The sequence below is a fragment of the Corythoichthys intestinalis genome, chromosome 11, assembly GCF_030265065.1.
Source record: "Corythoichthys intestinalis isolate RoL2023-P3 chromosome 11, ASM3026506v1, whole genome shotgun sequence".
Taxonomy (NCBI): Eukaryota; Metazoa; Chordata; class Actinopteri; order Syngnathiformes; family Syngnathidae; genus Corythoichthys; species Corythoichthys intestinalis.
Genome location: NC_080405.1, coordinates 49,657,347 through 49,682,222, shown reverse-complemented (window position 1 = coordinate 49,682,222; position 24,876 = coordinate 49,657,347). Strand labels below are relative to the sequence as shown.

Below are 24,876 nucleotides of genomic sequence, written 5' to 3'. Positions count from 1 at the left end.
TCTTTCCATTCCAACAATAATTTACAGAAAAATATGGCATATTTTATAGATGGTTTGAATTGTGATTAATTTAGGGCTGTCAAACGATTAAAATTTTTAATAGAGTTAATTACAGTTTAAAAATTAATAAATTGTAATTAATCGCAAGTAATCGCAATTCCAACCATTTATAAAATATGCCATATTTTTCTGTAAATTATATATATATATATTCTGTAAAATAAATTGTTGGAATGGAAAGATAAGACACAAGATGGATATATACATTCAACATACGGTGCATAAGGACTAGTGGGCATTTCACTCTACTGTCATTTAAATCTGTCTATGCTGTCCTCACTCCGAAGCGTCTACTTTTTCCAAAGCTAGACAGCTAGTGAACGACGCCACTTATTACTTGATCATCTGATTTATTAATAAAATGGCCTCAAACCATTGTCCTCTTTAGACCGTCGTAAAACTACAAAAAAAAAGTACACAAGCATTGCATTAGCAACAACGTTAGCTTAGCATGCTATACAGGTTCACAAAACATAAACAAAAAGCGTCTCATACAAAAAATATAACATTTCGCTTACTAACATAATATGTGCATTATTTACAACAACCATACTTACGGACAAATCTTGTCCAAGGATCATATAAGCACAACATTACAACGTAGGCGTCAGCCCGAGACGTCCTGCAGCCATATTGAACTGGCAAGACAACAATAAACCATGTCGCAAAGCGACCACAAGAGTTCGCTGTTAGACAGCACAAAAAGCCTTGCTGTAAAACTTACCAAAAGGCAGAATACTGTCTGAGCGGGACATGTGCGTTAATTGCGTCAAATATTTTAACGTGATTAATAAAAAAATAATAATTACCGCGCGTTAACGCGATAATTTTGACAGCCCTACATTAATTACGATTAATTTTTAAGCTGTAATTAACTCGATTAAAAATTTTAATCGCTGGACAGCCCTATTATTTATTTGTTTATTTATTTTACAATGCTCTTAACAAATGGTTCGGACACATATTCCCACAAAAAAACGACTAAATATACCTATAAACTAAATTATGAAAAAACACTAGGTCAAACAAAAACCTAGCTTATATTGGTCTTAACAGGGAGCAGCTGGATTCAGCCATGTGAAATGAGGCAGAGTAGAGGGCAGTGTATCCACTCAAATCAATACAACTAAATGGAAACACTTTCAAAACAAACCATTACAACACCACTTTAATTAAACGAATACTTGAAGCAGCAAAATTTAATTTGAATCTTTTTTTTTTCTCATCGAATACTCGAGTTAATCGATTAATCGTTGCAGCACTAGTTTTGACCCTCACTGTGCACAAACACATGGTTCTTGCCTTCGTGTCTGCCACGTCTTAGTCTTTTGGGGATTCATGCCACATTATTAGTGACCCTTTGGGTGGACACCCCAGTTCCATTTGACAGTTTTCTTGTACACTAACTTGTACATTATAAACTGTAAGCAAATTGTGTCTGGCAAGATATTGCAGACTCATCCCCAGACTGTACACACACTATTATGTAACCACTGAAATCTCCTGGACCGGCTAATACGGATCCAAGTTTCACAGCAGGTTAACCAACAGTGCCGTGCAATGCTGTTGGGGGTGGTTACACCCCAGGGATTCCTGTATTTGGCACGCACAAACTCCTAATTTGTACACCACTACTTACTTGCATGAAGTCGATAATGTGTTATCCAGTCTTGTTTATGATTGCAAATACAGGACGTCTCTATGGTACTTCACATAGATGTGTCAAAAATTGCATGGATAGCTTGACCCCAGGTGACAAATAACACTGAAATATTTGGCAAGACATACTGCACATGATTGTTTCAGGGTTCCAACGATTACTGTGGTACCCCTACATAAGAAATTAATTGGTTCTGGAAGTAGTCTCGTAATTCCGTAAGGGGAGACAAATTACCTTTCCGTTCCAAGTACTATTGAAACGCCACATTCAATTTTATAATCGGGGTAAAACTGGAATAAAACAACAGCCAAACACATTTGAATCATTCCATATATCTAACCTAACCAATAATACCTGCAATGAAGTAGATAATAGTACATATTGCAAACGAAAATAGAAACATATTTTTCCTTCTTAGTTCCTTCTCTTTCAAGATGGTGCCTATTGCCTAGCTTACTCTTCGTGACACGAAAACACAAGAAGACGTGCTCTAATGGAGTGAACCGTGTGTGGGCTTAAACGTGGAGACATGGGCTCTTTTAACGAAGACCTCGAGCTTGGTATGAGAACAAAAACTCAGTCGTGCCTGTGTATGTCATTATACTGCGACACCCAAATTGAAACGACATCCCAGTTGGAGGGCACAGTCGTGTTACTGAAACATGATGGGAAAGATTATGACCTAGCTATTTTTCATGTCTTAAAAATGAGGGAAGAAATCCCTCGTTTTCAGCTGCAAGGCTCAACCATCCCCTACCTGTTGTTGCTTAGTGTCCATGAATCAGCTGTGCTGCACGATAGCCGGAGGAGGTGAAACTGCTGAACTTTTTCCCCCCATCGAAGAAAACAAAATCGCTGCTATGGGAACACTTTGGCTACAGAAAAGTTAGACTGTCGCAGCTTAGAGGATGGCCAACCGACATGTAAAAATGTTTGCGGAGGGTGGCTGCTGAGGAGGCAGTACCTCCAATATGATTTGGCAATATAAAAAAGGTTAGTAATCACTGTCATGAACGTTTCCCACCAGCTACGAGAGTTAGGTGCATTTTATGGAAAATACTTCAATTATTTATGTTCTGATAGTAATAATGTTGAGCTGTGGCTTTCGGTTCACCTAAGGGTCTGGATTCATTTTAATTTTATTTAGAATATTTCAGTTATTTTTTGTCATTTTTATTAAACTTAACATTATACTTATGTTCCAATTTGCTAATGTTTTGAAAAATACAAATCCTGTTCAATGGATTTTTTTAGCTGTCAAACGATTAAAATTTTTAATCGAGTTAATCACAGCTTAAAAATTAATTAATCGTAATTAATCGCAATTCAAACATCTATAAAATATGCCACAATTTTCTGTAAATTATTGTTGGAAAGATAAGACACAAGACGGATATATACATTCAACATACTGTACATAAGTACTGTATTTGTTTATTACAACAATAAATCAACAAGATGGCATTAACATTCTGTTAAAGCGATCCATCGATAGACTTGTAGTTCTTAAAAGATAAATGTTAGTACAAGTTATAGAAATTTTATATTAAAACCCCTCTTAATGTTTTCATTTTAATAAAATTTGTGAGGAATAAGCGGCATGGAAAATGAATGAATGAATGAATGAATGTAAAATTTTCAATAAAAAAAAAAAACTAGTGGCTCACCATTGTTGATGTCAATAATTACACAATGCTCATTGTGCTTGAACCCATAAATTCAGTCGTACCAAAGCGCCAGCAGAGGGCAACAAAACACCAAAAAACACAAGTAACAAGTGCACATGACACTGTGCTGTCATTTTAATCTGTTTGAGCGGGGCATGTGTGTTAATTGCGTCAAATATTTTAACGTGATTAATTAAAAAAATTAATTACCGCCCGTTAGCGCGATAATTTTGACAGCCCTAATTTTTTATTTATTTATTATTTTTATTCTTATTTTTAAACCCAGATATCTCAATGTAATACATTTTAGAGCGGTAAATCCAATACCGTGATACCGTGATGTTTTAAGATTATCATACCAACAGAATCTCATACCGGTCTAGGTCTAGGATAGATACAGCCGACAGTTGTACCTAGCCAATATATTGATTTTAGGAAGTTTATTATATGCAGAATTAGAGATGTCGGGATGCCGATCGATCGGGTCCGATCACGTCATTTTCAAAGTATCGGAATCGGCAAAAAAATATCGGTCATGCCTTTTTTTAATATATATATATTTTTTAATTAAATCGTTTTCTAATTGTATTTAGCTTTACAGACATAAAACGTTACACTCATCCAGAGTCTTTTGTTTAGGCTTAAGGTAGGGTTATCAAATTTATCCCGATAACGGCGGTAATTAATTTTTTGTATCACGTTAAAATATTTAATGCATTTAATGCATGTGCTGCACGACCCACTCACGTATTGTCGCGTTCAATCTGTAATGGCGGTTTTACCTATATATGGAGCTAAAAGGCAGCGTAAAATGAGTAGAGTGAATTTTGGCAGCCTTTGGATCCTTTTTTAATTGGCTAAAGCCTTACAATCCCTCTCCCTACGATTAGAAATATCGTGGGAAGCAATGTGGGGAAGCAAGGTAGTAATTGATCTTTTTCCTAACACCCTAAGTTATTTCCCAACGCAGAGAAGATATATCAATTGGTAGCACTACGCACAGTCATGGTTGCACTTCCCATCATGCATTTGGGCATGGCTACAGTATCATTTACTGAAAGCTCAACAAATACACTAGATGGCAATACTTAGTCACAATATACAAAGTCACATTTATCCTTTAAGAATTACAAGTCTTTCTATCCGTGGATCCCTCTCACAGAAAGAATATTAATAATGTAAATTCCATCTTGAGCATTTATTGTCATAATAAACAAATACAGTACTTATGTACTGTATGTTGAATGTATATATTCGTCTGAGTTTTATTCATTTTTTTCTTAATGCATTGCCAAAATGTATATGATCGGGAAAAATTATCGGGAATGATTGGAATTGAATCGGGAGCAAAAAAAAAAGCAATCGGATCGGGAAATATCGGGATTGGCAGATACTCAAACTAAAACGATCGGGATCGGATCGGGAGCAAAAAAACCTGATCGGAACAACCCTATGCAGAATACGTTTTTGGGATCACGTTCCACCTCTGTGTAGTTGGCTCTCGGAAAAATGTTGAATTTGACAGTATATGTAAAAAAAAAAAAAAAAATTGCAAAAAAATATTTCTCTTTATCGTCTTTTACTTTTCCTATTGCCTGTTTCCTTTTTCTTTTGCTCTTTTGTTTGCTCTCACTTGCATTCTCTTTCATGCTTGCATTCTTTCACCTTTTTCCTCATTTGCCCCCCAAACATACATAATACAGTACATTTCACGCCTTTGTTCCATTGGAATGCACATCAGAGAATCCTGAAAGTGCCTGAAAGGACGTTACCAACTTTTATGTTAATGTTAGTACCAGTTGCAGAATATATTTGCTTGACCACGTATTGTACCTGCTTTGAACAACAACGCTTAAACCTCGCCCCACACTGTTCTAAGGAGCATTGAGACGCAATGATGTCATCCTGCAGTCTGGCCTCGGCATTTCTATAATGTGAGTGCATTTATGTCCTTGCCACGACAAATATATCTGATAAACTTTGATAGTCACATATCAGCGCCTTATTTAACAGTGTTATCATGTTTTTTTTTTTTTTTTTTGTTTGCTCTTTGCTTTGGGCGCCTTGCCCTTCATTATGTCTGTGCCGCCACTTATCCTTTGCACAGAAGCTGCGAAAAGGCTGAGGCAGAATGGAAGCTAAAGATAAGAATCATGAGACAGTTGGAACTATGTGCTTCAAACACTTCAGAGACATAGGGAGTGTTCCTTGTCGTAATTCCAGTTTTGTTTTGTACACAATACTGCAGTGATGTAAGCATTTTAGTCTGAGAAGAGATATTGAACAGCCACGTTTAGTGATGGTGGTGAAAGTCCACGAGTAATTGGCGCTGCCCTCGAATGCCACAATAAGATGGCAAAAAAACGATTTTTTTCAAAATGAAGGTCTTCAATTCAGTTTAAACTATTTCCTTGCCAGTAAGATGTCACTTCAACATGATACCAAAGCAAAACTATCTGGTGTTGCATAGGCATGTGCTGATATGGGATTCTGACTGTATAATAACCTTAAGCCAAAATATCACATTGTCACAGTATCACGGTTTCATGGTATTGCAATTACAGCTTTAAATGTTACTTTGAGATATCTGGGTTGGCAAAACACAACTTTTCCATTGAACAGGATTTTTGTCTTTCAAAACATTCGCAAATCGGAACTTATGTATCATTTTAAGTTAAAAAAATAAATAAATAAAATAACTGAAATATTCTAATTAAAATGCAGTCATTTAGGCGAGCCTAAACCCACAACCACTGCTCAACGTTATAACCATCAGGACAAAAATAATTGAATTATTTTCCGTAAAAAGAACGCATGTATGGCTTGCATCATGTTTACATTATACTAGAGCTGAAACGAATACTCGAGTTAAAAAAACTGATCCGAGTAATTTTTTTCACCTCGAGGAATCGTTTAATTTTGCCAGCTCTAAGCATCACGTTTTGCCCGGAGTACTTTTAATGCGGGACAACGCACTGATGTCACGTACTTAGAGGAAGAACCATTACAAAAAAAAAAACTTGCTTACTGCAGCCGACAGCCGCTACAAGCTACGCCTACATTGCTAAAAACTACGCCCGCATGATGCTACACTGGTAGCAGGTAGCTAAGTTCTGATGCGTCTTATAGATATCATATGCAAGTAGAACTAGATGCGAAATGACACAGGGCGGCGTTAGTAAACATCCGCCTTCTTAAAGCAGTAGACTACATAGCGCTAATAAATAAGATTAACGTTACTGTCACTAGCTCACGTAATGTTAGCCCTGCGGAGGGCTTGTTTTCTATTAATTATGACCACTGTCGATGCGTGGCTAACGTGTCTTACATACAGGCTTTATTTAATCTCTGAAAACATGGTGCTGTAGAGTGATGAGGGTGTAAAATAAAAAATAATGCCAACTGTCAATTTTAGCTCAGTAGTCATTGCTGGATAAAACCCCGAGTAGCACTGCTCCCTAATATGCTCCAATACAGCAGGTATCATACGTACATTTATTTTGAACACTGCAAAAACTCAAAATCCTATCAGGACTTACAGTTTAGACTAACTTAAAACTTAACTAGAACTTAAAAATAGCTTGACACAAATGGAAAATTGAAACACATGGGGAAAAACACCAAACTTTTAATTGATGTGTGTTATCAAGCGTAATGACATTTTTAGGTAAGAAATATATATATATCTTTTTAATAAGATCTAGAATTTTTTTAAGTAAAAGTAGTGAATTAGTCTTTTTATTCTAGTCACCTCTGAGATGCAATTGTTGGCTATTTTCAACAATGTACATCGAAAATAAAGACATTGATTGACTGAAAATGGTTCAATATTAGATGAAATGTCTTGTTTTCTCATGTATATTAATAATTACTCTTTACCTAAAAAAAAAAAAGTTTTATCAGATTACTCGATTAATCGATAGAATTTTCAGTCGATTACTCGATTACTAAAATAAACACTAAAAACTCTCGTAGCTGGTGGGAAATGTTTATGACAGTTTACTCACCTTTAATTTTGTATAAATGCGAAATCATATTGGAGGTATTGCCTCCTCAGCAGCCACCCTCCGCAAACATGGTTTGCCCTCCTCCTCTAAGCCATGGCGTCTGTAACTTTTCTGTAGCTGAAGTATTCCTATACCAGCAATTTTGTTTTCTTAAATGGGGGTAAAGGGTTCAGTAGTTTCACCTCCTCCAGCTATCGTGTAGCACAGCTGACTCACTGACACTAAGCAACAACTGGTGGGGGAGGGTTGATCCTTGCAGCTGGAAGGGAGGGACTTCTCCCTGCATTTTGGGACATAAAAAATAGCTAATACCATTGGGATGGTATGACGAAATTTTTTGGCGGTTTTGAAACCATGACGTTTTCATACCGCAGGTATACTTTGAAACCGGTAATTGGCACATGTCTAGTGTTGCACCAATACAATCTTTTGGCTACTGATACCGATTCAGACACCCTGCCAATGAATGTTTATTTATTCACTGTCAACCCTCCACTTCAAATGGCTTGGACATCTAGCACCGTCACTGGCAGAAAAGTCCATTTCAGATGTCTGAAAGCAATTTCCCAGGTCGACTGACACTGAGATGACACCAAGTTAACTGGGTCACATCCTAGTATAATGTCCGAGATTTACCCGGGACGCGGCATATGTGAAAGCAAGTTTAATTACAAGGTCACAGGGCGAAGGCTAATGAGGTAAATATCATGGCGGGCAGATCGTCATTTCCTCTTTCTTTGCTCTGAGATGAAAAGCGGTAAACAAACATCCCAATTATCAAAGGCAAGCTGGAAAGATGGCAAAATTACACTGGAAATATAATGAAATTAAATTGCTACTGGATCTTAGAGCTGAGGAAGAGACAGTCCTTTTCCATCTTTAGAAATGTGTGGTTTGTTTTGTTGCCGATGCTGACCAAAAATGACGTAATGTCTGGGTTATAAAATCCCGCCCACCATATCCCCATGTCTGAAAGCCACGACACGGGTAAATCTTGCATCATCATACATGAGAAATTAAGCGGGAAATTTGTCTCAAGGGGCTTGAGTTCAGCAGTATCTGACCAAGCCATGTTAGCAACACACAAAAACAACGTGATCGCGAAAAGGGACACAAAAAGTGTCCGTGACAGTTGGTCGGGATCAATATAAAAAAAAAAAAAAGAGGGAAAACCGCGGTGAGAGGCAGACAAACAGAAAAAACAAGGCATTGATGTCACTAACAACGAAGGGATGTACAAACTGTCAAATGGCAGCAAGTCAATGCACGCCGCCTAGGATCGGTTTAAAGACACTACTGAATAGCTGGAATTGGATGCAGGTACGACATTGGGAACTCATCCCACATCTCTGTTACAAAACAATCTGACCAGCAGCAGAATGTTACAAAATAATGCCAGTCGTCATACTAGCTTTGCTTGCTAGCTAGCACAGCTTTTCTCCCAGTCAAGGCCAACCACGTCATCACCCCCAGCGTGCATTGCGCGCTTAAAACATGGTTCCCTACGTAGGTCAAAACATGTACTAAATATTATAGATTTTTAAATCAATGGCAATAATGTGTTTCTAATAACATATTTTAGTAAAAGAGAACAATTGTGGATTATTAGAGCCTATAAGTCTTTCGGTCTGAGGACCCCTTTAAACGACAAAAAAAGTATATTTAACAAATGGCAGTCAAAGGGTGCCAAAAAATGAGGAAATACCAGTTTTAAACAATGGTGTAAATGTTGTGAATTTGCCTGAGAGCACTCAAATACTCTGAAAAATCTTTGAATAGTTGAAATATCAACTACTAAACTATGAATAAACTTATTTCACTACATTGTTTTTCCCACAACCTTGAAAGTTACAATATAAAATATTGTACCTTCACTATCAAGAAGTATAGCTAATAGAGGTGTGCGAAATTCCCGATTCTTAGATTATTCGCGATTCGGCCGTGGAAGATTCGAGAACGATTTACAAACATCCAAATTCCGATTATTGAAATATGTCAAGTAAAGCAGAAGTAAAAAACACTCAGCGCGCCACGCGGTCTTCGGCACGCAATGAGGAACGGAGCGAGAGTAGCTAAACATCATGCTCAACTCACGGCTCTAGCTCAACTCATGCCGCGAGATAAAAAAAACAACATACCTGACTGCTGCCGACAGCTGCTACATACTACGTCCATATAATGGTACGGTAGATATCATATTTATATGGGACTAGATGCAAAATAACAGTTTCTGTGGCGTTTGCAGCACATGTACAGAAAGCTAGATGCGGGCGTTTGTAAACGGCCCCCATCTTAAAGCAGACTTCCCTGCAAGGCTGTTCTAGCGAACCTTCCAAGTGAACCTAATTAACTTTTTATCTAAAATACTCTTAAATCGGCAAAATATTGACTTGAATCTATCTTTAAAATAGTTTTAAAACTTTCACATGTCGAAAGTAGACAGAAGGGAAATTATGGAATAACAGGAGTAGGGCTGCAGCTATCGAATATTTTAGTAATCGAGTAATCGACTGAAAATTCTATCGATTAATCGGATAAAACAAATATATTTTTAGGTGAAGAGCAATTATAAATATACATGAGAAAACAAGACATTTCATCTAATCTTGAACCATTTTCAGTCAATCAATGTCTTTATTTTCTATGTATATTGTTGAAAACAGCCAGCAATTGCATCTCAGATGTAACTAGAATATAAGAAATGACTAATTCACTGCTTTCACTCAAAAAACTTTTAGATCTTATTTAAAAATGCCGTTATGCTTGATAACACACATCACTTAAAAGTTAGGATTTTTTTCCCCAAGTGTTTCAATTGAATTTCTATTTGTGTCAAGCCATTTTTAAGTTCTAGTTAAGTTTTAAGTTAGTCTAAACTGTAAGTCCTGATAGGATTTTGAGTTTTTGCAGTGTTCAAAATAAATGTGTGATACAGGCTGTATTGGAGCACATTAGGGACCAGTGCTACTTGGTGTTTTATCCAGCAATGACTACTGAGCTAAAATTGATAGTTAGCATTATTAAGTTTTTATTTTACACCCTCATCACTCCACAACGCTATGTTATGTTAAAGCCTGTATGTGACACGTTAGCCACGCATCGACAGTGGTCATAATTAATAGAAACCTAGCCCTCCGCAGGGCTAACGTTACGTGATCTAGTGACAGTAACGTTAATCTTATTTATTAGCGTTTAGCGCTCTACTGCTTTAAGATGGCGGTTGTTTACTAACGCCGCTGACTCTGTCATTTCGCATCTAGTTCAACATACATGTGATCTCTATGAGACGCATCAGACCTGCTACCAACGTAGCATCGTGCGGGCTAATATTTAGCAACGTCGACGTCGTTTGTAGCGGCTGTCGGCTGCAGTAAGTTTTGCTTCTTCCTCTACGCACGTGACATCAGCGCGTTGTCCCGCATTAAAAGTAGTCCGAGCAAAACGTGATGCTTAGAGCTGTCAAAATAAACGATTACTCGAGGTGAATAAAATTACTCGGATCAGTTTTTAAACTCGAGTTGCTCGAGTATTCGTTTCAGCTCTAAACAGGAGCAATTTTAACAACTTTAACGGTTGATTTGCAACATTAAATTAATTGAATGTAGTTTAAAGCTGCTGATACAGAATGGGGATTTGAGTATATTATTTATTGTTTTTAACTGTTAACTTGATACCGAAATAGTCGTTTGTTTAAGCCTGTGAGGCTTTTTTTTTTTTAATATATATATATATATATATATATATATATATATCAGTTTTTTGTAACTAATGTACAAAACATTAAAAGCAGCTAATAGCAGGGGGGGTGGATCATCAATAATCGATTTATAATCGAATCGTAGCCTCTAAATCGTAATCGAATCGTTAGGTGCCCAAAGATTCCCACCTCTAATAGCTAATGCGGATTCCCCAGGATGGCTTTTATTTCAATGATGACTTCTCTTATGAATACTGTATGTTGTAAAAAGAATGCTGTAATGCATGTATGTTTGTGTTTTGGGTGATACAGGAAGAAGTCCTTCCTCTTCTCTGCCCTTTATGCCGCCTGCATCCTCGGCGGCCGCCATGTCATGAAGCAACGGGAGAAGTTTGAGTTGAGGAAGCCTCTCGTACTCTGGTCCCTCACACTCGCTGTTTTCAGGTGGGGCAAGTTACAGGAACCCATTCAAGTGTTATGTAACGCTTGGCAATATCTCTAAGCAAACATAAATCCTTTGTGCGCTGTAGGTGACAATTCAATGATACGCACTGTTGTTTTTGTCCATTTTGCCCTACAGTATATTTGGTGCCGTCCGCACTGGAAGTTATATGACATACATTCTCATGACCAAAGGGCTTAAACAGTCAGTTTGCGACCAGAGCTTTTACAATGGACCTGTCAGCAAATTCTGGGCCTATGCGTTTGTGCTAAGCAAAGCGCCAGAACTGGGTAAGTCAAGTCTTTTTTTCAACGTGGTATTTATTGTACTAGGTTTGTAATTGGCAATGTCCATGATCCAATCACGTGATTTGAATTTGGACCCAAAATATCAGGTTTTCAAAGTGAATTGATTTATTTTGATGGATTAACTCATTAGCTTCCATTGACGGCGATAGGCGTCCATTCCGTTTTGACGGGGAGGGCTGACAGCAATCATTCAGTCACTGCCAGTCAAACCCTAACCCCAGCCAAGTTGGATTGGACGTGAATCGCAGTGAAACATGATCACCTCATGTCAGACTTCCCAAGTCGAAATGGTTTTGTCTTCTTCATTGGCAACTTCATAATGATATTGACGGGTCAGATTCGACCTTCACTCCGCCACGCCTTCAAGTAGGGGGCCATCCCACAATCCGCTCCAGTTATTCGCAGTCGGTCACAGCGACACATGCAGCGATCCAATGCTGGATTTAGGTTGAAAAAGTACGAAAGCTGTACCGCATACAAACAGGAAGGATTGTCTCAGGAGTTATTTGTTTGAGGATTCAAGGTAATTATTATACTTTGCGTTTTTTCACAAGAATTTTCAACGAAGCATCGTTCTTCGACATATTTTCGTAAAATAAATGGTAACTGCCCGTTTTTTTTGCTCTTTTAACAAAGAATGGTGACTATTTTACGTTAATATCTATAAAGAATTCGGGGGTTTAAGTTTTTATTCACAAGAATTTTCAACGTAAAAAGCTCTTTGTTGTAAGGCTGCCGCCACATTGACTAACAGACTAGCATTGTCATTCGACATATTTACGTAAAATAAATGCCAACTGCACGTTTTTTTTTTGCTAATAACCAAGAATCATGACTGTTTTATTTCCATATCTCTAAAGAATTCAGGGATTTAAGCATTTATTCACAAGAATTTTCACCGGAAAAGCTCTGTTAACATATGGCAGCTGCCACATTGACTAACAGACTAGCATCGTACTTCGACATATTTACGTAAAATAAATGCTAACTGCTAGTTTTTTTTTTTTTTTTAAACCAAGAATCAAAACTGTTTTACATCCATATCGATCAAGAATTCAGGGATTTAAGCATTTATTCACAAGAATTTTCAACGAAAAAAGCTCTTTGTCTGTGATTCCACTCGTTCAGCTTTGACGGCCATGCCAACAATGCAGGTCCCTTATTAAGCGGCCCCGTGTTCCGTCAATGAGGTATGACGTGCTTTTCAGCGTGCGCATCTTTCATGGCACGCCAGACCCACTTAGAGTGTTTGTTGCCAAAAAGCTCAATCTTGGTCTCATCTGACCAAAGCACACGGTCCCAGTTGAAGCCTGGGATTCAACTGGGACTTAACTGGGTGTGTATTTTTGTGTGAGACCAAGATTGAGCTTTTTGGCAACAAACATTCTAAGTGGGTCTGGCGTGCCACGAAAGAAAAGCACCTCATACCCACTGTGAAGTATGGGGGTGGGTCAGTGATGCTGTGGGGATGTTTCGCTTCCAAAGGCCCTGGGAACCTTGTTAGGGTGCATGACATCATGAATGCTTTGAAATACCAGGACATTTTAAATCAAAATCTGTTGCCCTCTGCCCGAAAGCTGAAGATGGGTCGTCACTGGGTCTTTCAGCAAGACAATGACCCTAAACATATGGCCAAATCTACACAGAAATGGTTCACCAGACACAAAACCAAGCTCCTCCCATGGCCATCTCAGTCCCCAGACCTTGTTTTGTTGGCAAAAGGGGGTTGTACAAAGTATTAACACCAGGGGTGGTAATATTTGTGACACACATTATTTGATGTCAAATAATTTTTTTCTTTATGTGGGATTTTTCCCCCACTGAATGAATGCACTTGTATTGAAGGTTGGCTTTTTCTATTTCTTTTTCTCCATTAAGGTCCCATATTATTTGAATTTAAAAAAATTATTAAAAGCTAAAAAACACATCTTTTTCAGGGGTGCCAATAATTATGGAGGGCACTGTATATTGCATGTACATGAGTATTGGACATTGGGTGATGTGGTGTTACATATGGCTGTTTAGGGTGCAGATGGCTTTAGCAAAGATGGCAATAACGAGTTTAACATCTCTGTCTGTACACAGGCGACACTCTGTTCATTGTACTGAGGAAGCAGAAGCTGATTTTCCTGCACTGGTACCACCACATCACAGTGCTGCTGTACTCCTGGTACTCATACAAGGACATGGTGGCTGGCGGGGGATGGTTCATGACAATGAACTACCTGGTGCACGCCGTCATGTACTCTTACTACGCGTTGCGGGCGGCTGGATTCAAAGTGTCGCGAAACTTCGCCATGTTCATCACTCTGACGCAGATCACCCAGATGCTGATGGGCTGCGTGGTCAACTATCTTGTCTACTCCTGGATGCAGCAGGGCCACGAGTGCCCGTCGCACATGCACAACATTGTATGGTCCTCGCTTATGTACCTCAGCTACTTCGTGCTCTTTGTTCAGTTTTTCTTGGGGGCCTACGTGGGCAAGAGCAAAACGCCCGCTACTGTGAAGAAGACTGAGTAGAAAGCGCAGAAAAAAGGGAAAAAGTGAAGACTGACGGCCGGATAAAAAGTGGAACACGGTGATGAAGTCGTTGCAAGATGTTGAAAAAACTGAAGTCCCTCATTAAGTAGTCTTAAATCACTTGATCAAAAAATCTGCCACAAAAGTTGTGTGTTTACTTGACTTTTAAAACAGTACTACATATGAAGATTTTTTGTTTTGTTTTGTCAGTTTGTGTGTGTTTTGTTTTTATCTGTCAATGCAAATAAAAGTTGTTAATTTTCACTGTTGTGTCAAGCATTGGCCACATTTTCTCAGGTCATTTTTTTCATTATCTCATTAAAGTATTTAGATTTTAAGATACAAAAATAGTTGTTTCAGCGCTTCAGAAATGATCTATGACCTTTTTGAAATGGGTGTAATCTGCCGAGTTTCCTACATCATAGTTTGAAGTCTGAAACTTGTATAACAAAAGGGCATCTGGGGCAGATGGTGCTAAAAATATCAAGCAAATTGTTCAAATTATCATGTGTCGACTTAAAAAAAAATACTAGTGTTCGTAATGATGTGTTGTGCTGCTGTGCTTTTTGCACTGTGTTCGTGTCAAAACATGCAAAACAAACTACCTTTTGGAAGTCTTTTGGTCTAAAAATAATGACTACTTCAAAAGTACTGTATGAAAACATGTGTTTAAAGTTCGAGAGCGACACTGCTGGCCAAAAGTATTGGCATCCCTGCAATTCCGTCAGATAATGCACAATTTCTCCCAGAAAATACTGTATTTTCTGCACTATAAGGCGCACCTAAAAGCCTTAAATTTTCTCAAAAGCCAACAGTGCGCCTTATATATGAATCAATATTGAGCTGCAAGTTTTTTTTTTTTTTTTTTTTGAGATTCATACAAATTTGCAAACAAAAACGGGCTTACAAAATTGCACCATTATAATAATAAAACCACAAATAACACTCTCCATCATAATACACCCATCTAACACAAAAAGGGTGACTGTGGAAAAGAAAAAAAAATACCCGCCACTATGTGATATAAATGTTGTATTACATGTTTTACCTAGCACATTCCCTTTAGCGCAGCAATGTCAATGGATGCATAAAATAACCCTAGCCTCTACTGTAGCATTTATTCTATGCGCCTTATAATGAGGTGTGCCATATATATGGAAAAAGTTTTAAAATATGTCATTCATTGAAGGTGCGCCTTATAATCCAGTGCGTCTTATAGTGCGGAAAATACGGTAATTGCAATTACAAATGCTTTGGTAGTAATATCTTTTATTTTGCTTGCAATGTAAAAACACAGAAGGGAAAAAAAAAAAAAGATTTATGTTTTTTTACACAAAACTCCAAAAATGGGCTGGAAAAAGTATTAACACCCTCAGCCTAACACTTGGTAGCACAACCTTTTAGACAAAATAAGTGCGAACAACTGCTTCTGGTATCCATCAATAAGTTTCTTACAATGCTCTGCTGAAATTTTAGACCATTCTTCTTTGGCCAACTGCTCCAAGTCTCTGAGATTTGAAGGGTGCCTTCTCCAAACTGCAATTATCAGATCTCTCCACAGATGTTCTATGGAATTCAGGTCTGGACTCATTGCTGGCCACTTTAGAAGTCTCTAGTGCTTTCTCTCAAACCATTTTCTCGTGCTTTTTGAAGTGTCTTTTGGGTCATTGTCCTGCTGGAAGGCCCATGACCTCTGAGGGAGACCCAGCTTTCTCACTCTGGGCCCTACATTATGCTGCAAAATTTGTTGGTAGTCTTCAGACTTCATAATGCCATGCACACGGTCGAGCAGTCCAATGCCAGAGGCAGCAAAGCAACCCCAAAACATCAGGGAACCTCCGCCATGTTTTACTGTGGCGACGGTGTCCTTTTCTTTGAAGGCCTTGGTTTTTTCTCTATAAACTCTATGTTGATGCCTTTTCCCAAAAAGATATACTTTTGTGTCTCATCTGACCAGAGAACATTTTTCCAAAACGTTTTTGGCTTTCTCAGCCTCTCAGGTAAGTTTTGGCAAACTCCAACCTAGCTTTTTTATGTCTCTGGGTGAGAAGTGGGGTCTTCCTGGGTTTCCTACCATAGAGTCCCTTTTCATTCAGACGCTGACGGATAGTATGGGTTGAACCCTCAGACTGCAGGACAACTTGAACTTGTTTGGATGTTAGTTGACGTTGTTTATTCACCATCCGCACAATCTTTCGTTGAAATCTCTTGTCAATTTTTCTTTTCTGTCTACATCTAGGGAGGTTAGCCACAGTGCCATGGGCTTTACACTTATTGATGACTAGGAGTGGGAACCTCAGGGCACCTCACGATACGATACGATTCGCGATACAAGGCTCACGATAACGATTATATCACGATACAGCGATTATCGATGTATTGGTCAGAAATTGGATACATGAAATTCTACGATACAACTGTTGAAACGGGAAAAAAAAAGATATTTGAAAATAGAAAAAAATACTGTTTAAGTCATTTATTAAACAGTGACACCTTTTCTGTGCAACATTGCTGTAAAATATAAATCTACTGCAAATTGTGCCCCTGCACATATAGAAGAAACCAACCACGACCACTGATATCGCTTGGAGAGATCAAAAAATAAATAAAAAGTGCCGTAGGTGTCAGCAGTTGAGCTTGGAGTGGGGCAATGATAAAATTGGTGGGTCTTTTCTTCGTATATGAACTTTGTTGCTTGGTTTGAGCACTTCCGCTATCTGCTTCAGCAATTAAGATGTCAGACTTGCTCAGTCACAGTCTTCCTCACCTTAAAAACAACAAAATAAAACAAAAAATATTAGCTACTTCATAGCGTTTGAGTTGAAATCCTGATTTTTTTTTGTGTGTTCGAAGTATTGAATTTAAAAAAATATGAATGTATAGAAATTAAAAATTAAATAATTACCTATTTTTAATATGTAGGCTACATTAAATATCATGCACATCACTTTATATATCTTGGAACCTATTCAAACCATTTTTATAGCTTATTGTATCAAAATGACAGTAATAACAGTTTGTGTAGTAAACTAGATGGAAATTTGTTCTCAAATAAATCGGTAAATTCATGTGGGTTTGTTCGATATTCATTTTCATCCAGTTTAGGGTCCTGGTTTATTTTATATCATTCAACACCAAATGTCATCAAAATAATACATGTAAATTAAAAAGTCAATTACATTGCAAAACTTTCTTACCTCAAGTGATGAAAGCAAAGCTCACAAACTCCAGTGTCCACTACGTCACCAGCTCCCAGTGAAACTTATTTTTCTTAGACAATTCTTGCATACAGCAAAGTCCTTGTTCACCTTGCTTCCTTTCTTGTTGGTGTAAAATCTAAAGTGTGTCCCCATGTGTGATTTGTAGCAATATTTTTCTCATTTTTTCCCTCCACCGTTCTCACGGAGCTTTTTTATTTTTTCAACCCACTTGGAGTTTCTCTTCTTCTCTAGACAACTTGTGCGCACTTTACCCTCACCGCCACTCCCGAGCGCCCCTAGTGGACCGCCAAGGAATTGCTCAACAAACATTGAGCAGTTTACAGCATCCATACTCCATTGTATGGCCAATATGTTAAATAAAAGTATCGATTCTTGGCGGGAGCATATCGATAACCCATCGGGTTGCAAAATATCGCGATATATCGCTGTATCGAGATATTGTCACACTCTTATTGATGACACTGCGCACGGTAGACACAGGAACATTCAGGTCTTTGGAGATGGACTTGTAGCCTTGAGATTGCCCATGTTTCCTCAAAATTTTGCTTCTCAAGTCCTCAGACAGTTCTTTGGTCTTCTTTTTTTTCTCCATGCTCAATGTGGTACAAGGACACATGACAGAGGTTGAGTCAACTTTAATCCATTTTAACTGGCTACAAGCGTGATTTCGTTATTGCCACCACCTGTTATGTGCCACAGATAAGTAACAGGTGCTGTTAATTACCTAAATTAGAGAAGCATCACATGAATTTTCAAAAGCTGCCAATACCTTTGTCTGGCCCGTTTTTGGAGTTTTTTTGTAAAATTATAATGATTTCATTTTTTCCCCCCATTCTCTTTTGTGTTTTTTCATTGCAAGCAAAATAAATGAAGATATTACTAGCAAAGCATTTGTAACTGCAATCATTTTCTGGAAAAAATGAAGCATTATCTGACAGAATTGCAGGGGTGCCAATACTTTTGGCCAGTAGTGTATATGGTTTAAACCCATACTGTTTGTCTAGGGGACCCTCTAGAGTTCAAATGATACAATGCACTTAAGCTGAGGACAAGTTGATTTTTCTTTTGTGAAAGTTCATACAGTAGCTGTTCAAAAAGGTGACCATATTAAAAGACATCTGTCAATCAAATGAATTCAATTGTTATTTTAATTACTGTACAATTTTAATATGTTGTATTATTTTTGCTTGGTCTGTACTGAACACCCCTCCAGGTAAGAGAAATTTCTTTGTTCAATAGAAGCACTCACAGACAAGCAGTTTGACCACAAACTCACACACTCAGGATTTTTGTTTTTTAAATGTCGGACGCTTGATATGCAAGCGGTGAGAGCGGCACAAAGCCAAAAAAAAAAAAAAAAGCGCACCAGAGTAGCCAAAACATTTATTTCAACGAAACAAAGGAGGGTACACATTTGTGTCCTGTCTCGTCAATGCTAAACTTGGCTGCGCGTCGGCCGTGAATGCGCACCTAAAAGCGCAGTCACCCAGTCGTAATTTTGGAAAACAACTGGAGACATTTACAAGCTAGCAGATTGTAAGTCCATCGAACTAACGACATGTTTTATTTATTGCACGGTAAATAAAAATGAGGGCGGTAATTTTCGCGGCTGCGTTTTATCGCCGTGGCAGATGGCGTATGAGACAACAGTTCCTTTCACAGATGTTTATTGGTCATCAACACGCAATAGAATAGAAAAAAGTTCAGACATACAAAATAAACACATCTATATTAAACTCTGTAAATGTGAGCATTGCTACATTGAGGCTAATGGGGAAAAAAGACAACCTACTTTAGCCTGCTATAAAACATTGGCAGTCTTCTCTGAAACACAAACTTGCGGTTAAAAGGTGACACTTCAAACATGGAAAATCGCTGGAAAATTTTGATTACTGACACCACATGCAATGACAAAAATAGCTTTTTTCCATCCATCCATCCATCCATCCATCCATTATCTTCCGCTTAGTCCGGGGTCGGGTCGCAGCTTTAGCAGGGAAGCCCAGACTTCCCTCTCCCCAGCCACTTCAGCCAGCTCCTCCGGCGGGATTCCAAGACGTTCCCAGGCCAGCTGAGCGACATAGTCTCTCCAGCGTGTCCTGGTCGACCACGGGGCCTCCCGCCGGTGGGACATGCCCGGAACACCTCTCCAGGGAGGCGTCCTCCGAACCAGATGCCCGAGCCACCTCAACTGGCTCCTCTCAACGCGGAGGAGTAGCGGCTCGACACCAAGCCCCTCCTGGATGACCGAGCTTCTCACCCTATCTCTAAGGGAGAGCCCGGACACCCTGCGGAGGAAACTCATTTTGGCCGCTTGTATCCGGGATCTTGTTCTTTCGGTCACGACCCACAGCTCGTGACCATAGCTGAGGGTAGGAACGTAGATCGACAGGTAAATCGAGAGCTTCGCCTTTTGGCTCAGCTCCTTCTTCACCACAACGGATCGATGCAGAGTCCGCATCACCGCAGATGCTGCACCGATCTGCCTGTCAAACTCCCGCTCCCTCCTACCCTCACTCGTGAACAAGACCCCAAGATACTTGAACTCCTCCACTTGGGGCAGGATCTCATCCCCGACCCGGAGAGGGCATGCCACCCTTTTCCGGCTGAGGACCATGGTCTTGGATTTGGAGGTGCTGATCTTCATCCCAACCGCTTCACACTCGGCTGCGAACCACCCCAGTGAGAGTTGGAGGTCATGGCTTGATGAAGCCAACAGCACCGCATCATCTACAAAAAGCAGAGATGCAATGCTGAGGCCACCAAACCGGACACCCTCAACACTTCGGCTGCGCCTAGAAATTCTGTCCATAAAATTTATGAACAGAATCGGTGACAAAGGGCAGCCTTGGTGGAGTCCAATCCTCACTGGGAACGAATTCGACTTACTGCAAAATAGCTTTTTTGCGGAGTGTATTGCTTACTGTTAGCGGTTTAGCGGACGTACTTCCGGTGAACATTTCAAAATAAAACATGTCATGTTCATCATATAAATAATGATTTCTGGTGTTAATCCCACATACTGCAGAATTCAGATTCTACACGTAGAATAACTTTAAAATCTTTATGAAAAATTTGATTGGCAATGAATAATTATTATACTACTATTATATAGTAGTATACTATAATAGTAATGCTAGATATTTTTTTAAGAATTGTTTTGAATCATGTTGGAGAGGCGAAGTCAGTGTTCTGAATCTGTTTACATTCCATTCTTTTGCACTAGTTAATGCTATCAGCATTTGACCTCATTGTTTATTTGTGATTTATTGTTGTTATTCACGTGTTTATTTGTACTTTATTAAAAAATTTAAGTGTTCCAAAATATTTTGGTCAATAAGTGTCAGCAAAAACTTCATACCTAAATTAGTTAAAAAAAAAAAGGGGGGGGGATAGATCAGTCGACTAATCGTAAAAATAGTCTGCTGACTAATCGGGAGAAAATAAGTCGTTTGGGACAGCCCTAGTTGTACAGTGTACCAGTCAATATTTCCTCCACACCCTTCTTACCTTTTTAACCTCTGACCTTTTTCATGCCCGTCTAACTTTTAGGAGATTGGTAGGAACCCTGCCACACAAAAAACTACAAATGTGCCGACTGCTTTACGGCATACGTCACTTACCCCTTATCCCATTCATTATAAAGGGGGAAGTTGATGCAAACACTTTCGCGTGAATTCTGCGAAGCTGGCAGAGCAACAAAGGAGAAAAAAAGTTTTGTCTGAGGAGGAAAACAATGGCAAGGTACCAGGATATACAGAATAAACATTGGCCCGGCTTTCAATCGCTTGATTGATGATTTCACAACACTGCAGGCGTTCATGGGAAACGCAGTCTTCCTTAAGGCAAAACACTACCGCTTTTGTCCATCTGTGTCGCTAAAATCGACCAAAACTGAAAAGTTACCGAGTGTTGCTTTAAGAGCATACGACAGGAGAAAAAAAGTCTTAAATAGCATTATTATGTGAATTAGAATCATATTTTGAGACGATTCGACTATATACAACAATTTAGCAAAGCGCAGATGACGAGAAATTAGTCTTTTAATCTGCTGGTTAGCCATGCCTATCATTATAGAGCTCTAGCGTCCCCAACAGGTGGATGACGCCTGGCGGAGAGCAATTTACAGTTCGTTCCCCGGAGGAGCGCGGCAGCAGTTGTTGTGCAGCTAACGTGCATGAGGAGTGCTTTTTACATCCCCATCAATGATCAAACGTAAGTAGTCCTTTATTTAAAGAAAGTTTGTAGTGTTTACTTTGTAATCGCTGTATTCGTATTTGACATAATACAAAACAAGATGTTTACTCACTTCCTCGTCAGTCCAATGGTCCCACAGTAGTAGGGCTTGTTTTGGCCAATATCCATGGTGAATGGGAACCTTTTGAAACTCCAAAAAGTCGCATACTCCTCCCCCTCATACAGCAAGATTTTTCTGCAGCCGTTTGGTTGGCGTGAAGCGAAAAATAAACGTATTAATCCGCAAAAATCAGCTGAATCCTAAGTCCTCATACACAGCAGGACGGCTCTTTAGTGAAGAGGACGCCTTCAACTGTACACGTCACAGCGCCCTCCTCCTCAATGCAAGACCGAAGCCCGAAGTCAGTCATTTTCATGGCGCGGGATTAAAAAAAACTAAATACATATAACGATCGCTTTCACACACATCCAAGCGGTCCATATCATGCAGGAGCATAAAATACCGCGTGTATTATGAAATAAACATGGCTAAAATTTAAAATGAACAATTGCCTTCCATCGGACAATTCAAGCTTCTACAGCCAGTGAATGCAAGATCTTTGGTTCCTTAATGGACATGGAAGCAAGATCCAATGATGTAGATGAATGGTAATGCTCTAAAACTCCTTATCTGTCTCTCAGGAGACACAAGTTCCAGGGTGGCTTCCAGGTTTGGACTCTAGCTCGTGTGTTTATGCATTACGGCCCCCAACACTCCTACTTCCTCCACTATTGTGATTTTTTAAATCAGTCTAAATCCTTGTAAAAAGCAGTGTAACTTTGTCCCAGCAGCAGAGCTGCGGTGTGACCCGGAGGATCAGTGCTAAATCCTTTGAGTGGCTCGCTAATTCCCCGCCAAAGACCTCATCAGCTGTCATCCCGGCTGGAATGCAGTCGGAAGCGAAGCGGACAAAGCCCGTCCCATCTGGCGGGAAAAGAAGTAACCTCCGTTGGAAATTGGCCATTAGTTTTCTGCTAAAATGTTGCCGCTACTGTTACATTGTCTACATTTGTAGACAAAATCAATATATTTTTAAAAAAATTTATAATGTAAAAACCCTTTTTTTATATATATATATATATATATATATCAAACATCCATTAACAATGTGAATTAGTGTGACAGTAGCAGTTTGATTAGCTTAAACATAGACTTCATAATATATTGACGGGACGCGATTCATAAGGGGCCTATCTTCGTCAGTGCTGATGAGTGGAAACACAAAGAGCTTTTTACGTTGAAAATTCTTGTGAATAAATGCTTGAATCCCTGAATTTTCATAGGTACTATGAACGTAAAACAGTCTCGATTCTTGGTTAAAAGCAAAAAACCGGGCAGTTAGCATTTATTTTACGTAAATATGTCGAATGTAATGCTAGCCTTTTAGCCAATGTGGTGCCGCCTTATCACGACTAAGAGCTTTTTACGATGACAATTCTTGTCAATAAATGCTTAAATGCCTGAATTCTTTATAGATATCAACGTAAACCGTCTCGATTCTTGGTTAAAAGCAAAAAAACAGGCAGTTCGCATTCATTTAATGTAGGCCTAAATATGTCGAATGTGATGCTAGTTTTTGAGCTAATGTTGTGCCACCATATCACAACAAAGAGCTTTTTACGATGAAAATTCTTATGAATAAATGCTTAAATCCCTGAATTCTTAATAGATATGAACGTAAAACAGTCTCGATTCTTGGTCAAAAGCAAAAAAAAACGGGCAGTTATCATTGATTTTACATATATATGTCGAATGTGATGCTAGTCTAGTTTTAGCCAATGTGGCGCCGCCTTATCGCAACAAAGAGCTTTTTACGATTAAAAATTATTCTGAATAAATGCTTCAGTCCCTGAATTCTTTATAGATGTGAACGTAAAATAGTCTCGATTCTTGGTTAAAAGCAAAAAAAACGGGTAGTTAACATTCATTTTATGTATATATGTCGAATGTGATGCTAGTCTTTTAGTCTATGTGGCGCCGCCTTATCACAACAGAGCTTTTTACGATTAAAATTCTTGTGAATAAATGCTTCACTCTGAATTCTTTATAGATATGAACGTAAAACAGTCCCAATTCTTGGTTAAAAGCAAAAAAACGGGCAGTTAGCATTTATTTTACATAAATTTGTCAAATGGGATGCTAGTCTTTTAGCCAATGTGGCGCCGCCTTATCACAACAAAGAGCTTTTTACGATAAAAGTTATTGTGAATAGATGCATAAATCCCTGAATTCTTTATAGATATGAACGTAAAACAGTCTCAATTCTTGGTTAAAAGCAAAAAAAAAAAAAAAAACCTGGCAATTAGCATTTATTTTACGTAAATATGTCGAATGTGAGGCTAGTCTTTAACCCAGGGGTCGGGAACCTATGGCTTGCGAGCCAGATAGGGCTTTTTTGACAGCTGCATCTGGCTCGCAGACAAATCTTCAGTTATTAAAAAAAAAAAAAAAAAAAAAAACAGTTTCGTTATGTAATGGGAAGGGCGCTAGGACCTCGGGGGAAACCTGGCGGGCGTAAGAGCCACAGGGGAAGCGTTCAAAATAGCAACCAGTAAGGGGCGCTCACATATTTTCCATTAGCAAACTAGTGATCAGGCGACATTCGGGACACTCCAGATGCGGCAGTGGAGAAAGTCTGAAGATGCGTGTGGCAGTCGGTTGAAATAATAGCTATGGTTCTGTAGCGTGGTGCAGAGAGGGATTAAATGCTTCAGTCTGTTGCGACACATTTAATTTTGCTTTATTTTCATTTTTCTTGTGCGGCTGAAAAAAACAACGTCCGTCTCGCATTGCTGCACACACACGGCTCATTTCTTTTTCGCTCTGAAATGTGGATTCTTACATAAATATATTAATAAACAAATGCAAGTTTTTGTGACAAAACATTTAACTTCTGCATTTTAGACACTACTAGCATTCACTCGTCGTCCGCTCGCCATTACGAACACATCTGCAGACACACATAACCATACTGTAATAGCCCAGAATGGGGAAATAGGAAGGAGAAATGATGATGACTTTCCCACTTTATTGTGGCAACTGTAGAAATAATAAA

The 24,876-nt window shown here is 38.8% G+C and overlaps 1 protein-coding gene and 1 long non-coding RNA gene across 2 annotated transcripts in view; one reads left to right on the top strand and one right to left on the bottom strand.

The window, feature by feature from the left end:
- The window catches only part of elovl6 (ELOVL fatty acid elongase 6), a 32,267-nt gene extending 17,640 nt beyond the window's left edge, over window positions 1-14,627 (top strand). The window contains exons 2-4 of the mRNA XM_057850625.1: window positions 11,404-11,535; window positions 11,672-11,823; window positions 13,927-14,627. Coding sequence (XP_057706608.1) covers window positions 11,404-11,535; window positions 11,672-11,823; window positions 13,927-14,363 — 721 coding nt within the window. The 3' untranslated portion in view covers window positions 14,364-14,627. The remainder of the gene's footprint in view (window positions 1-11,403; window positions 11,536-11,671; window positions 11,824-13,926) is intronic.
- Window positions 14,628-15,615: 988 nt separating this feature from the next.
- Window positions 15,616-18,031, bottom strand: LOC130924208 (uncharacterized). The gene is made up of 2 exons (XR_009064842.1): window positions 17,561-18,031; window positions 15,616-17,130 (listed from the first exon to the last, which is right to left on the bottom strand). It is a non-coding gene; the product is annotated as an uncharacterized LOC130924208 (long non-coding RNA).
- Between the last annotated feature and the right edge of the window lie 6,845 nt (window positions 18,032-24,876).